This window comes from Condylostylus longicornis, unplaced genomic scaffold (assembly GCF_029603195.1).
Source record: "Condylostylus longicornis isolate FDR11 unplaced genomic scaffold, ASM2960319v2 ptg000055l, whole genome shotgun sequence".
Taxonomy (NCBI): domain Eukaryota; kingdom Metazoa; phylum Arthropoda; class Insecta; order Diptera; family Dolichopodidae; genus Condylostylus; species Condylostylus longicornis.
This window is the reverse complement of record NW_026578024.1, coordinates 8,091,598-8,108,007: the sequence shown is the minus strand read 5'-3', so window position 1 is coordinate 8,108,007 and position 16,410 is coordinate 8,091,598. Positions and strand designations below refer to the sequence as shown.

Here is a 16,410-nt window from a genome sequence, read left to right as displayed (position 1 = left end):
GTTATTTTGCGAGATTGTTAAATTATATCTTGAGACTTATCACAAATCTCATACATTTTACTACTTATATATATATTGTGTGAATAAATATTAATATTAACATTTTTATGCTTTACTATGTTATATTTTATTTATTCACATTCAATATACATAATTTTATATTAATAACAATGTACATCCATACATATATTTCACAATATTTTAATATTTTATAAATGTATAAATGTAATATATAAGAAAAATTCAAACGTTTTACAAAACTACTAATGTTACACACACAATAAAGGACGTTTGCTTTTTAATTTTGATTGAATATTAAAATCTTACAAATAAAAAATAAATAAAACAAGAATTCAAGATTCACGAAATGTAGCAAAAAAAAATAATTAAAGAATAAATGAAAATTTAAATAATTAAAAAAAAATAATAAAAAAAAAACTTAAAAACAGAATTAAAAGAAAAAACTTACAATTCTACATACATATATGTATATACACAGAATATTATATATATATATATAAAATATATATATATATATATTTTACAGAATATATATATATTACAAAAAAAAAACAAAAAAAAATAAACAAACATATATGTTATATTGGAAGTAATGGATAGATTATTATATTATTATATAAAAATAAACAAAAAAAAAAAAGAAATAAAAAAAATATTAATTATTAATGCAAAAAAAGTAAAATGATTTAAAAATACCCTATTATTATTATATATATATAAAATATAAAAAAACAAATAAAAGGATAAAAAATAATTGATGTTTTTTTATTACATGCATACATATATTTTTTGTGCCATATTTAATAATTATTCTAATTCATAACTTCTGAACCTTAGTTTATATATTTTATAAGGTTGCAAATAATTTCTGTAATGATTCTTTGATCAAATTCCAGCAAAAATCATATGTGTGAGGGGGTGCAGATATACTCGATTTACAGCCTCTTAAATATTAAGATAGTTTGTAAATGCTAAATTTTCCAACTTCTCTTGGGCTCTCAAACGTAAAAAAAATTGAATTCGTGCAACATAGGGTGACTATTAGGCGCTTGTCTTAAAAATAATTGATAGATCTTTATTTTTGTTTTAACAATTAATTATGTCTGACCTTTAGATTTAGAGAAAACGCTATACAAAGTGATAATTTTGGATTTTTTTTTTGAAAATTCTTTTAAAAAACAGAAAATTTCTCAGAAATTTTTGTTATTATTGTTTTTGAAGTTAAGGTTCCCCATACAATATTTTTTTCAGTCTCATAGTTTTGCCAGTAAAACCTATTAAATGAGTTTAAGGTTGTGAAAAGTAACTATTTCATATCTTTTAAAGTAAAAAATCGAAGATGTCTAACCTACTAACCTACATACATATATTTATTTTCTAGTTTAGTTTTTGCAGTTCTAATTATATGTAGAAAAAAAAAGATTTTTAATTTTTGAGTAAGATTTCTAAAGTAAATAATCATACCTTTGTCTTACAATATCTTTTCGAAAATATAATGCTATGACCGGGAAATATGCATACATATGTACATATGTATATGCATGGGTACTCTTTGTACATATGAACATAGCTATAAAGAACGACGAAAATTCTTTACTGCTGCAAATTTTTTGTTTTCATTAGTAATTGTAAATTAAACAACTATATTCGACATTTATTGTATATTCAACATAAATATGCGTGTATTATGTAAGGATGTGTGTATATACATATGTACTTCGTTTTTGGTCCCTTTCAAACCCTAAAGTTTATTTAACAAAACAATGTATCTATGTCCCAAAATACAAACCTGTATAGAAAACGAATGTTTATTATACTACGTTAACGTTTACGAAAATAAGCACAAATTAATCATCCAGATAAATTCAAATAGGAAATATGAACTTTTTTTCAGGATCTACATATCAAATCAACAAAGTACAATATAAATTAGTGCACATGTAGGTATGTATATTGAAAATGTGGACCGAAAATCTTTGTAATGTACATACATATGTATATACATAAGTAGGTACCTATTTAGTCATATTCAAATCTTCAAAACTTTTACAATCATCTTAACCTTTTTACAGATGATAACCTTTAAAGACCTAAAAAGATGAATTATGTAAATTTATGTTTTAACAAAAAAATTCCGTCAAAATTATTAGTTAAAGGTTTTCAGCAAAATTCATAGACCTCTGATAGTTGGTGGTTGAATAAATTCATATTTCCAAAAAAAAAGAGCTATCGCGGTTATTAAACATAATTTTTACAATTTTTTATTTCATTTATATAAAAAATAATTATAATACAATTTTTTGCAAATAAAACAAATCAAAGTTATAATATTCACATTTTCAATTATGTATAATTAATTTGGCAATTCTTTTAAAATATTAGAAACTTATGAAATAAGTTTGTGCGACTTCTTTTATAGTTCAGTGTGCTTAAAAATCATTTTTTCTAAATCATCTTGAAGTTTTTCTACTTTTCTAGTTTGTTTCTTAATGTGATCATTCATTTCTTGAAATTTATCATGTTTATCATTTGATTTTTCTCTCTGGAAAATTTAATTTGAAAAATTTTTTAGTTTATCTCAATTTAAATACAAACCTTATGTTTTTCTTTTGTTAATGCGTAGTCTGCATGCAAATGTCTCAATTTTATGAGGCGAGATTCAAAATGACGTAATTCATGCTTTATGGAATCTAATTCCTTTTCAGTAAAGTTGGAAGCCATAGCCACACGCCACAGCCCTTGAACTTTTGGTTCTATAAATTCTTGGCTATTAGGACCTCTTGCAGTCAAACGTTCTAAACGTTCATAATGATCCTTGATTTCGCGATGAGTATCACGAAGTTTATTAATATTTCCCGAATAATCATTATGTTTATCAGCGCCGGGAATTTCATTATTATCTAAATTAGTAATCTCATTAAATATTTCTAGTTCGTCTTCGTTGACAGCATCTAAAAAAAAAAATACATATATGTAAAATAAGAAGAGCACATATGCATAATAATATTTTGTTACTTTCATGTTGCTCGGTTTTTCTAGTTTCACTTCCAATTTCTTCTAATAAACTATAGTATAGATCGATTTTATCTTGATGATGTTGAAATTCTTCTTTTAGTGTTTTGAGTTCTTCTGCGGAAAATCCGCTTATTTCAGCCTTTTCCCATAATCTATTTAATTTTTTATCTTTAAATAAGGATTTGTTCATATAATTATTATCGTTTTTATCATGGAATTTCTAAAATCAGAAATTGAATATTAAAGTAAAAATTTATGAAATTAGTTAGCATATAGAAGTAATTAACACATGGAATTGTTTACTCACTTTATAAGGTTTAGTTTTGACCGGATCTTGAGTATCTTCAAAATGTTCTAATAAATCATATGTACTCATAATTCCAATCAGTTTATGTCTTAATTCTGCAGCTTTTATTCCATCTTTATCTTTGTGTTGTGAGTTAAGCTCTTTCCATGCCAGTTCTTCTTTATCTTGAATTTTAAGTTCCGTGTACAATGATTTTAATTTTGGTTCTGTTAATCTATGTTTTGCTTTTTCCCAAACAAGATTAAGTTTCCCCATTCTAAATGGGTTCTTGAGATCTCTATCAAAATAACACGTTTATATTGAACAGGATATTATTACGGTTTTAAGTATTAATTACCTGATTTCTGGGTCATATTTTTCTGAATCAAAAATATTCGTGTTATATTCCTTTGAGTATTTATTTTTTTGTTTTTTATCACAAGTGCTTGCTTGAACTAATATCAAAAAGATGATAAGAACAGAAACCTTTTTAATATTTTTGTTCATGTTAATAAAAAATCATAAACCTATTGAATGCCTGAAACAGTTTTGAAAATTATCTATGTAATTTTGTTAGGGTCGTTCAAAATGCTTTGTCTCACGTACCTACGACTGTGAATATGAAATGAAATATGTAAGTGTGTTTAATTTAATTCAAAAATTAAAAAAACATCGAATTCTTACAATTTTTAAATAATTTCAAAATGGAAAGACCATTGTATCAACGTTACAACACCAAACATAGATAAATTTACACTTTTTGTGATTGTACAGTTGTTTTCTTACTAAAACAATTGACAAAATTGTGTTATAGTATAGGTACATAGAATATTTTATGTATTATTCAAATTTAAATCAAAAGATAAAGTCAATTTCTGATTCAAAGTTTTCAAATAAGCAATACTCCGACTTCGTTTCGCACGTGCAATTATTTAATGTTATTTTTAACACAATTGCTTTTCAAATCCAGCAAAATTGTTAAAAATCGTTCTAAATTATTGAAAAAGTGTTTTTTGAACAATAATTTCGGATTTCTTTTCAATTTATGTGTCCTTAGAAAACAATCATTTCAGAAACTGATAGAGGAATAAATATAAAAAGAACGTTAAATTTTTATAATTTTGTGTTTTTTGATCAGATATACAATTTGTGTTTCCACGATATTGTATTAGAGAGATGGTCACCTTACATTAAAATATGATACAAATTTATATAAGGTACATAAATGACTTTTCTTTTAATAACATTGAGTTAACGATATTTTATTGACCAAGTCAAATAAAAATGATAGGCCTTGACATTTTGTTTTATTTCTTGTTCCAACAAAACGTATACCGTTTCCACTTAGATAACATTCGATATTGACGCAATATATAACATATTTTATATAAAAATTTCATAAAAGTAAGATAAAGAATCACACTATTTTTATATTTTATTCTGCCTACTACTTTTGTTTTAAAAATGTCTGAGGGGTTAATTTGTTCGGCCTGAATCCTATAAATTTTCTTAATTAATCACAATAATATTATGTGATTTTATTATAGATATTATAGATATTATATGAAAGGTAATTTCAATAGAAATTTAAAAAGCCGGTTTGTTCTAATTATCTCTTTTGGGACTGTCATAAAAGTTTGTGTACTGTATTTTCAAAAAATGCAAAACATTTTGGTGCATTTTCTGATTTGGGTAATTACTGAAACTCACATGTAAATATTATCAAACTTATTGCTTCGGTTAGACATTTATTATGTAAAAATAAAATTGTATAGGAACTAATGCATAAAGTTCGCCTACCAAATTGATAAGTAAGATCGTCATCATTTAAATGATGAAAGAAACTGAAAGTTAAAAAGCTTAATATTTGATTTTGAAGTTTATTATTTTTTTAGCGTTTTATATTCACAACAAGTTTTTTTTTTAAATCGAGTTTGGATCTCGACGTTAAAACTCATATTTTGTTAAAGTTTGTAATTTTATCATTTTGTTAAAATATTTATGTACATTCGGCTATTTAAAAATATGAAAAATTTATAATAATAATTGCTATTTCTTCGCTTTTTTATTTGCCCCAATGCACATTATCGTATTTAGAAATTAAATGGTAACTTACAAGTTATCTCATTTTATGGACACGAGTTTTATTTTCAAGGAAAATTTATGAACAATTCTCACAATTAAACTTTATTGGGCTTGGAGATTAATTTATTTGAAAGTTTTAGTGATTTTTCTTGACAAAAATTTGACATTGTTAATACTGCACTAATATTTTTATGGGTCTTCTATCTTTTAAATTTCGTTTGCATAAAAGCCGCTTGGTGTTGTGTTGGTCAAATAAAAAATTATATTACCAAGAGCGACATCTTTGGGGTTTTTTCGCACCGTGTGACAGTTGTTTGAATTTGTCCGCTTTTGAATTCATAGTTCATTTAAAAATTGGACGCTTAAAAATTTTTTAATTCAATTTTGATTGTTAATTTTTTTAATATTGTAGAAGTGTGTAATTGTTATGTAAATTGGGTCTTATTTTTGTGTTGAATAAATTTCGGAAGAAACATTTCGAACGATAAAATGAGTACTTTTGAGGTAATGTAATAATTCAATCCAAGATCAACTTGATTCAAATAAAAATATGCACAAATGTACATACATACTTACATATATTATTTGTATTAAATGTAGGTAAATATAACTCCCACAAGAAATAAGACTGTGAAAAAAGTGGACAGACAGCCAACAGATGTGATTCTGGCTCCATTTAGTGCAAAAGCAATAGTTACATTCGAAGATGTTCCAGTTTTCAAAACAGCCAGACGAGTTTTAAATATCATTAACCCTTCAGATGAAGATGTTAAGGTAAAGATTTTTCTTACATTTGTAATTATTATTTAATTGTACATACATGTTATGTATCTGTACAAACATATAGGAGGATTTTTTAAGTGTAAAGTTACTCTGAATATAAAAACCAATTTAAGCTATAATTTACTGAACTATTTAATAAAAAATTGGCGTTTTACAATTAACAAGCCTTAGTATTAAACTATATTTAACGACACTTTGCATATTACAGGCAACGACAATTTTAAATTGATACAATGTGCATGGATTGTGCATTTAAAATTCTGTTAAACAAATTAAGTACAATTTTTCGTAAAAACAAAAAGATCTTAAGCTTAAAGTAAAATGTAGTGATTCATTTATAAAATTAGAAAATTATTTAATAATTAGTTAATTATTCCTAATTTTCTCCGACTTTCAAAGATGATCATCTAATAATAAATCGTTGTCATCTCCGCGATCCGGCAAACATACAAAAAATTCAAATAAATTTAAAATGGGTCCCCTTGAAAATGGATTTTGATAGCGTCCTCGTTTATCTCTTAAGTACGGATAACGTTTGTAATTGAACATTTCGTTAGTTGTTAAATTCATACAGGCATGAAGAACCTTAAATAATCAAGAATGTTTGTATTTTACGTAATATTTAATATAAAAATAGAATATGTACAACGATTGATGATTGGATATTTTCTTTAAAAAACGATACTTACAGATGTACATGTTAATATCCAACCTAAGCCACAAAAAATGAATGCTTCAAGCAGTCCAAGGACGTATAATAATGTAAATCCTTCAATCATAACACAATAGCATGCGAAATATATTGTAAACGAACAATTAATTGCTATTGAAAGAACAAATAGGAAGAACCACATTCTATTGCGTAACCCTACACAATTGTATATAAAGGGACAGTGATGGTCAAAATATGAAACGCAACGATTACAAACACGACAATGTTTCGCTCGCAATGGTCTTAAACACCTGCAACTATGACACAATCGTGTTAATATAACATTACGTTTTTTCCATTTGTCAAAATAGGGTATTTGTTTAATAGCTCTATAATATGCATCGGAATTTAGAGGTATATAACCGGGATCTCTACGATTTGCTATTATCCAGCTAATCCACATTACAGCATTCCAATATATGAAGCAGTAATGTGACCTTCGTAGTATGTTCCAGGTTATAGGAATACACTAAAATAAAATTAATAATTTAATTTGTTATTTGAATTTTTTCAAAATTTACCCTTATCATATACATTGGGTAACCCCAGAGAAGAACAGAAAATAAAAATAGTAATAATGGTCCTTTTGTATCTCCGGCTCCACCAAACAGAAGTCCCCAGATTTCAGATACTGAAGGTAACCACCTTGATTTCTTTTTAACTTCATTATAGAGTAGTTTAACAATGTCGTGATGTCTATGACTTTGAGCCAACATTATAGGCGTTTTACCATTTTTATCACGAGGTTCCAAGTCCATATTACTTTTTTCGCAAAGTAATCGGACACAAGTTATATTACCGGATAAGCTCGCTAAGTGTAAAGGGGTTGATCCAAAATTGTCCGTTTTTTGAAGCTGTAATAAAATGTTCTATATTACCTTAGCAGAAAATTTTGGTAATAAATAAAACTGATAAAAAAAGAAGAAAAACATTTTTACCTCAACGCCACTATACATTAGTAATCGCATTAAATCTGGATGTCCTTTGTAGGCGGCCCAATGCAAAGCTGTGTCACCATTGATATCTGTCAAATGATTTAGAGCTCCCATGCCTAATAGATAGGCGGCTGTTGCAGTTCTGCCATACATACAAGCCGTCATGAGTGGTGTTAATCCTTTAAAATCAGCTGCGTTGACCGCAACACCAGCTTGTAATAATACTTGCACAACAGCAGCATGACCTTTCCTACATGCCCAATGGATTGGTCTAGGTCCTTGAATACCCAAACACGGCAGATCAATTGGCGCATTTCTTTCAATTAAATAACGCATCATTTCCACATTACCATCAAGTGCAACCCAATGTGCCGGAGTGTAGCCATGACGATCCCGCGCTGACAAGCAACTTAAACCAAATTTTTCAACTAGGTTTTCTAAATCATTAACTTCGCCGTTCTTTATAACATCAAAAACATCTTCAAGATATGCCATTACCTCAGATCCTTCAATTATTAAATTGCTATCCACATCACCTTGATGATGGTGAGGATGATTTTCAGTTGGTGAATGACGATGAGGGTCCTGTGGATCATCTGTATGCGCGGCGCTCTCTTCTTCAGCCACCATATTACACGAAGCAGTCAAGGGTAGCGCCCATACACTGCGGGCTGCCCCCGGACTAGGATGAACTTTACTGTTCTGCGTTCTGATGCTGTTTTCACACGCCACGTTAAATAAGAAAATTTTTTTTTGATGATGTTCGAATGTTTTATTGTAAGAGATTAAACTATCTCTTAATTCTTCTGGATTTTTGTTATTTCCTTTATACCAGCTTATTAGTTTATGATAATACGCTCCAAGTCATACGTATTAATTTTACTCAAATTTAATTCAAGAACAAAAAATTGTTTTGCTTGGTGACATCTATGCATTAATTTTTTACAATGACTTTAAAAATCAATATTTTCGTTTTTAATATACATACATATGTATGTATGCTTTATATAGAATTCTAGAAATTTTGATGGTCATAAAGGAACATGCGTTGTTCACATTTAAGTTGATTATTAAAAACTGGTCATGTCATGTTTGGTTCAAATTCAAAATTTAAATTTACCGTTTCATCAAATTTTGTTTAATACTTTATTTTAGGTCATGCTAACAAGATCTTTAAATCCTGAATACAACATGAGCTTAGAATGGACATCGAATGTCATATCTTCAAATAACAGTGTTTCTTTGGAAATGATTTGGAATCCCAAAAAGGAATTACAGTGCCGGGAGACAATTCAGTTTACTGATAACAGAAATTACCGAAAAGATATTTCCGTTGTTCTGAAATCTGTTAAAGCTAAATCAGTACGCACGTTTTTAAATATATTTAATTTTATTTGATTTTTTCATTTTATTTAAGGGCACTAAGCGTTTTCCAACTCTTTCATCACATGGATCGATTTCGAAAGTTACTTTGAAATCTAAACCGCAATTAGCAGTTAATACCATTTCAAATCGTAAATCGGTTATGTCTAACATTAAGACAGCTATAATTCAAAAACAGTTTGAAGAAATACATATAGGAAAATATCAGAATATAAAAGAAAATAGTTTTTTTGAACAAAATTCCAAAACACTACATTGTCGTACAGAAAATATAAAAACATCCCTTGAAGCAAAAAATAATATGCAATTTAAATTGAAAATGACTGATGAAAATGAAGTGGAGAAGAGCAAAAATATGAACAAGGAAAATATAAGTCCAAGAGTGCTTTCAAGTTCGTCATTATTTGATAATTTTCAATTTACTCCTGTGGCAGATCGTTGTACAGCAAAAAATAAAGATTACAAGACGGAGCTTTCACCTAATTTGGAGTATTATTCATCTTTACCGACGCCAGTTACTATTAAGGCATCGAAGAAAAATTTTTTGGAAAAGCCACCATTAATTAATTTTTCTCCGGATTCTCATTTAAAAATAGAAACCACTGATATGAGTCATACAAGTACGCAACAGTGTAATTTTATTGAACATCCTTATAATCGAAAAATTTTTGTTGAAGAAGAGAAACATTGTGATATTATATGTCAAGAAACATACATTGAAAAGTATAGTCCTGGTCGAACGTATACGAAAGATTATATACTGGATACGAGCTCTGAGCAAATAAAATCCTTTGGAGCCCCTCTTATAGATAACAAGACGTTTGATTTAAAAAATCAGACAGAAAGTTTTGAAAATCTATCATTACTGAATATTCGGAGTACTGAATATGCAGCAGATTTCATAGATTCAGATATTCCAAAAACTAATTTAAACAAAGTTGAGCATGTCGATATTGCTGATAAAAGAGGAACAAGGTTGTCTTCAATAGCAGAAATTGAAGAAATTTCCCGGTCAGATCAATTGAGAAAGCCAGGCCAAAATTCTCCATCTTCTCAAAATTTAAAGAGGGATGTTAAATTGATAGGAACCCCATTAAGAAAATGCTCAGAGTCCATGCGTGATTTATCAGGAAAGTCACACAAGAATTCTATGGGTGCAATGGGTTCAATGCCGGATTTAAATAGTATGGAAAAATTACAATCAATAGAACAAAACCGTTATTATTATCAACAAAATTCTAAATCAAATATCGGGTTGGCTTCAAATACCTCGCCGAGCTCGAAAATATTTAGAAATACTGATTTATTAGACATAAGCAATGAAAGTACGGTTAGTAATGCAGATATATATTTTAATCAAAGTGAAATCCGTGCAGCATCTAGCAGGTTTAATATTAATGATGGTAGGTAACATTTTTTTTGCTTTAATACATATATTTATTTTTTGAGAAAACTTCTTATTCAAATAATTTTTCAGCAAAAAGTTCAAAAATGACAAGAATAACAAGCCCTTTCAGTACCAAGCTGGAACTTTCTACACCTTCTTTTGGAAAACTTAAGAAGAGTCCTTGCAGAATTCAAAACGCAACATCACAGGCTGATAATATTGATTTTAAAAGAACTTATCGTGATTTAGATTCGCCAACATCACTTAACATTAATTTAATGCCTCCCAGATCTTCTATTTCAATGGCGATTTCTCCACCTAAACGGATTAGATACGATAATGAGGTTTTCTCAAATAACGAGTGCAATAAAATGAACCCACTTTTTCGTGTTGTAAATTGGAAAAGTTCTAATTCTATAAAAAAGTTGCGTCTGCAGAAAAATCTATCTTTGGTACGGAAACAGATTACACCTCGAAAAATAAAGGAAGAACCTCGTCAGATGTTGTATAATAGTGAAAATTTTTTACAACACTTTATAAATCCCGACCCTTTTGCAGCTACAACCACATTCGATCCATTTTTAGCTACAACCATGTATCTTGATGAAGAAGCAATTCGAAAGTATGAAGTTGAATTTAAAAAATGGTTGAATGCTCTTGTTTCTATTCCTTCGGAATTAGATCCAAACTGCGAAGAAAAAATTGATGTTGGACGTCTGTTTAATGAGGTTAGGCATAAAGAATTAATTTTGGCTCCCACAAAAGAAGAACAGTCAATGAATTATCTAACAAAGTCTCGTATGGAGGCTTTAAGATCTGCTGCTGTGAAGCTATTTATGAGCGAAGAAATGTGTGTAGTATGCTCAAAAACAGCTATTTATGTGAAAAAAGGTTCCCTTAAAATTCGTGCAGATCGTGATTTACATTTAGATGTTGTTATGCAAAGAACTATTTTGGAGTTGCTATTATGTTTCAACCCTTTGTGGCTGCGTTTAGGGTAAGAATATTCAATTTAATTAATTTCAATTCAATAAATCAATAATTTTAATCTGTTATTCAAAACAAAAATTTCTTTTTATTTTCAGATTGGAAGTTGTTTTTGGTGAAGTAATTCATTTACATTCAAATTCGGATATAGTTGGATTGAGTACTTTTATTTTAAATAGATTATTTCGTGATAAATTTATTGAACGAAAATACTCCAAAGCGTACACTCTTTCTGAAGAATATAGGGCTCATATGAAATCTTTCACTTTACAAAAAATTCTATTTCTGTTGCTATTTTTAGACAAAGCAAAAAATTACCGAATTATTAAGCACAATCCCTGCTTATTCATGAAAAAATCACAATATAAGGAAACTAAGGAAATTCTTCTTAGAATTTCGTCGGAATTGTTAGCTAGTGTTGGAGATATTACAAGAGAATTACGTCGACTAGGATATGTTTTAAGTCATAAACAATGCTTTATTGACGAATTCGATTACGCTTTCAAAAATCTAGCAGTTGATTTACGCGACGGTGTTCGTCTAACTAGAGTTATGGAAATTATATTATTAAGAGATAATCTCACAAATCAATTAAGATGTCCTGCTATATCACGCTTACAACGTATTTATAATGTAAATTTAGCGCTGAAAGCCCTTAACGAAGCAGATTTCAAATTAAAAGGTGAAATAACTGCATATGATATTGTGGATGGACATAGAGAAAAAACTTTATCTCTATTATGGCAAATAATTTATAAATTTAGATCGCCAAAATTTATTGCTGCTGCTACTGCGATCCAACAATGGTGGCGTAAAAACTGGCTTAATGTGGTTATCGATCGGAGAATTAAAATTAAGGAGGATATTAAACGTCAAAAGGCTGCGACACGTATTCAAGCTTGCTTCCGAGGTTTTATTACCCGGAAATTTGTCCAAGCGTATAGGAATGAACGAATTACTGCTGCAATTTGTTTACAAAAATTTTGTAGGAAATACTTAGAATACCAACGTTTTAAAAAAATTAGAATTTCTGTAATTTGTATTCAGCGTTGGTATAGAAATAAAAGAATTGCAATTGAAGCTCGCTCCAAATTTTTACATGTAAAATTAGCAACTCAATCCATACAAATCTGGTATAAGAGAATAAAATTGGCACGAAAATTAGAAAAAGCTGCGCCGTTAATACGTGAAATTAAGGCAAATGCAAAATTGCGTTACGAAAAAGCAGTAGTTATTCAGCGTTATATTAAGTCATTTTTTATTCGCAAAAAACTTCACTTTATTGTAAATAGCATTGTAAAAATAATTCGGAAAAATAAATTGGAATATCAAAGCGCTGTAAGAATACAAGCGTTTATAAAAATGAAAGTAATAAGAAGTGATTTTTTAAAAAGAAAAGTATCAGTACAGAAAATTCAAAAGTTTTGGAGATCTTATAAATTAGGCAAAATAGAAAGGGCAAGATTCTTAGGAAAACGTCAAGCTGCTATTGCTATTCAAACATATTTTAGGGATTATTTATTAATGAAAAATCAAAGGGAATATTATTTAAAATTAAAAAAATCAGTAACATTTGTTCAACAACGTTTTAGGGCTAATATACTTTTTAAAAAAGAGAAAGAGAATTATGAAAAACTTAAATATGCAACTTTAATTGTTCAACAACAGTATAGAGCTATATGTCTAATGAGAAAAACCAGACGTGAATATAAAAAATTGCAAGAGAAGATTTTATTTACACAAAGAAGATTTAGAGCAAATCGCTTATGCAGATTGCAAAGTTTAGAATATCAGAAAGTCAAGCATTCAATAATTATTACTCAAAGCATTTACCGAGGCTTCATAGCACGTCGATCTTTCAAACTTTTAAAGCAAAAAACAATAATTATTCAACGGAAACTTCGCGCAACTTTACTAGCTCGAAAAGTACGATATGATTTTATAACTATGCAATATTTTGTTATTTTAATGCAACAACGATTTAGAGCTAATATTCTTATGAATCAAGAAAGGTTAAAATACAATAATTTGAAGAATGCAGCATTGATAATTCAAAGGCGGTTTAGAGCTATAACTGAAATGAAAATACAAAGAAATAAATATTTGAAATTTAAGAAAACAGTTACTTTCATTCAAACTCACTTTAGAGCAATACGTTTGATGCGACAGGAAAGAAAAAAATTTTTATATTTAAAAAAATCTGTTTTGGTCATTCAAGGACAATACCGCGCAATTAAATTAATGCGGAAAGAAAAGTATGAGTACCATAAATTGTTGCAAAGTATTATTAGTGTTCAAAGACGCTTCAGAGGGAATTTATTAATGAAAAAAGAACGCAAACATTTTGTGCTTTTACGCAATTCAGCAATTACTATTCAAAATAGTTATAGAGCAATAGTCACCATGCGAGATCAAAGGGAAAAATATTTATTAATGAAAAATTCAGCAGTTATAATTCAGCGCAATTATAGAGCTTTCAGATCAATGAAAATTCAACAAAATTATTATAGAACACTTTGCAAAAGTATTTTCTATATTCAACAACTTTTTAGGGCTAATAGTTTAATGAAGAAACAGCGACAGAATTACTTACTCATAAGAAAATCGGTTATTCTTTTGCAAAGAAAATGGCGGGCATTTGTTGAAATGCGCAAACAAAGAAAAAAATATCTTTTATATATAAAATCTGTAAAGTGTATTCAACAAAAATATAGAGCATATAAACTTATGAAATTTCAATCTCAAAGTTATGAAAATTTTCGTGCTAAAATAATTTATTTGCAACGAAACTTTAGAGCAAATTGTTTAATGAAAAAAGAGCGTGAGAGATTTCTTAAATTACAAAAAGCTACTTTATTTGTGCAGAGTAAATGGAAGGCGATTAAAATAATGCGAAAAGAAAGAGACGAGTTCCTTTCATTAAAAAAATGCGCGATTGTAATTCAACAAAGATATAGAGCTAATAAATTGATGCAACTCGATAGGACTTATTACGAAAACCTGTATGTTGCCGTTTTAAGTATTCAACAGTTGTATAGAGCAAATTATTTAATGAAACGGGAGAGAACGCAGTATGTCAGAGTAAAAAGCGCTGTTGTTAAAATCCAGTGTTGGTTACGAGCAACTTTTGAAATGCGAAAACAAAGACAAAGTTTTATGATACTAAAGAATACGTGCCAAAAAATTCAAAATAAATATAGAGCTCAAAGATCAATGCGAATAGAAAGGACAAACTTCATAACATTAAAGACATCTATTTTAATAATTCAACGATATTATAGGTCACTTATACTAACGAGAAAACACCGCAGCTATTATTTGAAGTTAAAATTTACAACCATTGTGATTCAAAGGAAATTTCGAAATAAAATGCTAATGCGAACCGAAAGACAAACATATCTTAACATGAGAAAAAGTGCAATTATAATTCAAAATGCTTTTAGATCATACCTTGAAATGAAAAAACATAGGGAAATATATTTGAAGTTACGAAGGGCAGCCATTGTAATACAACAAAAGTATCGTGCAACAGCAAAAATGATTTTGCAGCGGGATACTTTTTTGCATTCAAAAAATTCGATTATTCGGTTTATACCGTACTGCCGAGGTTTCTTGGCAAGAAAACGTTTTAATGCAGCAATGACACCTGAAATGAGAGAGTTTATAAAACAACAACTTGCTGCAAAAATAATTCAAAAATATTGGAGAGGGTATCTGGTTAGAAAAAAATGGGATAATGTTCGTATAAGTTTAATACGACGAAAAATTAAGGAATTGAATAGTGTTGCCAACGTATGTAACACCGTTAAATATAAAATTTGTAACGCAGTAAAGGTTTTGAATGGAAAAAGATGTAATATTCAAGATGAATTGAGTATTCTCCTAAGATTAGGTAAGTTATTGTTTTTTTTCTGGGTTTTTTATGTTTATAATATAATTTCAATATTTTTTTTTAGAAAAATTATCACGTACAGTACCGCATTTTTTGATTGATCACTCTAAAATAATAGCAACATTTTGTTATAGTATCATGGCACAAGCTATTCGATCGGAAATTGATAAACAAATTATTGAAATATGTAGCAGAATTATGTTAAATTTGGCGAGATATAGCACCACTGCTAACACTTTTCTAGAGGATGGCTTAGTTACTATAGCACAAATGTTATTACGATGGTGTGATAAAGAATCAGATATATTTAATACGCTATGTACACTAATTTGGATATTTTCACATTGTCCAATCAAAAGAAGGGTAAGTTTAATATACAAAATTATTTTTTAATTATCGTAACGCATTTTTGAGAAAAGTAAATTGCAGTTTAAATACCTTAAAACAGAAAGTAATTGCTTTGAACCTCTTTTATACAATAATTAATTATTTTGTAATTATGAAAATACACTCAAATACGCAATTTAAAATGCTCATGTTATTATATTCCGTAGATAATTAAAACATTTATGACTACACCGGAGGCCATTTTTATGTTACGTGAAACGAAAAAATTGGTTTTGCGTAAAGAGAAAATGCGTCAAAATGCTCGAAGATTAAGTGTTTTATCAACACCAACAAAAAAGTCGATTGAATTTGGTCCAAAGGCTCTGCCGAGTTTAGAACCTGATTTTGGAATTATAAAAACAAAACCTTATACTTTTGTTAGTTCAGTTTTTGCATTTGATATTGTTTTGAACAGTTTAGGCATTAAGGAAATTAATTAAAATTTATAATAAATTTTTTGTATTATTTATGTATTTTGTATGTTTTTAATATTTTGTATTCTTTTACATAAATAATATATCCTATTACTTATTTATG

At 28.4% G+C, this 16,410-nt stretch overlaps 3 protein-coding genes across 4 annotated transcripts; 1 reads left to right on the top strand and 2 right to left on the bottom strand.

Annotated features, from left to right (window-relative positions):
* Positions 1 to 2,262: 2,262 nt before the first annotated feature.
* LOC129611922 (alpha-2-macroglobulin receptor-associated protein) lies at positions 2,263 to 4,023 on the bottom strand. Of its 2 annotated transcripts, none has more exons than XM_055525346.1 (6): positions 4,007 to 4,023; positions 3,681 to 3,934; positions 3,344 to 3,620; positions 3,037 to 3,256; positions 2,617 to 2,972; positions 2,263 to 2,563 (listed from the first exon to the last, which is right to left on the bottom strand). In XM_055525346.1, exons 2-6 carry the CDS (start codon positions 3,827 to 3,829, stop codon positions 2,435 to 2,437), a joined length of 1,131 nt encoding a protein of 376 aa, XP_055381321.1. In that variant the 5' UTR covers positions 3,830 to 3,934; positions 4,007 to 4,023; the 3' UTR covers positions 2,263 to 2,434. The 2 variants fall into 2 exon arrangements, with proteins under 2 accessions (XP_055381321.1, XP_055381322.1); XM_055525347.1 differs by having other exon boundaries at positions 3,681 to 3,860; positions 3,929 to 4,017.
* Positions 4,024 to 5,789: 1,766 nt separating this feature from the next.
* LOC129611829 (protein abnormal spindle) lies at positions 5,790 to 16,397 on the top strand. The gene is made up of 8 exons (XM_055525213.1): positions 5,790 to 5,911; positions 6,008 to 6,181; positions 8,993 to 9,199; positions 9,255 to 10,623; positions 10,698 to 11,604; positions 11,693 to 15,486; positions 15,551 to 15,849; positions 16,041 to 16,397. The coding sequence occupies exons 1-8, from the start codon at positions 5,897 to 5,899 to the stop codon at positions 16,311 to 16,313; spliced, it is 7,038 nt and encodes a 2,345-aa protein (XP_055381188.1). The 5' UTR covers positions 5,790 to 5,896; the 3' UTR covers positions 16,314 to 16,397.
* LOC129611830 (uncharacterized) lies at positions 6,298 to 8,780 on the bottom strand. The gene is made up of 4 exons (XM_055525214.1): positions 7,841 to 8,780; positions 7,424 to 7,756; positions 6,880 to 7,371; positions 6,298 to 6,775 (listed from the first exon to the last, which is right to left on the bottom strand). Exons 1-4 carry the CDS (start codon positions 8,465 to 8,467, stop codon positions 6,584 to 6,586), a joined length of 1,644 nt encoding a protein of 547 aa, XP_055381189.1. The 5' UTR covers positions 8,468 to 8,780; the 3' UTR covers positions 6,298 to 6,583.
* Positions 16,398 to 16,410: the final 13 nt, after the last annotated feature.

Bases quoted from the DNA above. Each gene is read 5' to 3' on its own strand.
- LOC129611922 (XM_055525346.1), bottom strand. From the start codon at position 3,829: ATGAACAAAAATATTAAAAAGGTTTCTGTTCTTATCATCTTTTTGATA. The intron at 3,621-3,680 runs GTAATTAATACT...TTATTTTGATAG, and splicing joins AAATATGACCCAGAAATCAG to AGATCTCAAGAACCCATTTA. The intron at 2,973-3,036 runs GTAACAAAATAT...TTTTTTTTTTAG, and splicing joins AAAAACCGAGCAACATGAAA to ATGCTGTCAACGAAGACGAA.
- LOC129611829 (XM_055525213.1), top strand. The intron at 10,624-10,697 runs GTAGGTAACATT...ATAATTTTTCAG, and splicing joins CAGGTTTAATATTAATGATG to CAAAAAGTTCAAAAATGACA. The intron at 15,487-15,550 runs GTAAGTTATTGT...ATTTTTTTTTAG, and splicing joins GAGTATTCTCCTAAGATTAG to AAAAATTATCACGTACAGTA.
- LOC129611830 (XM_055525214.1), bottom strand. From the start codon at position 8,467: ATGGTGGCTGAAGAAGAGAGCGCCGCGCATACAGATGATCCACAGGAC. The intron at 7,372-7,423 runs GTAAATTTTGAA...ATTTTATTTTAG, and splicing joins ACCCAATGTATATGATAAGG to TGTATTCCTATAACCTGGAA. The intron at 6,776-6,879 runs GTAAGTATCGTT...TGATTATTTAAG, and splicing joins GGATATTAACATGTACATCT to GTTCTTCATGCCTGTATGAA.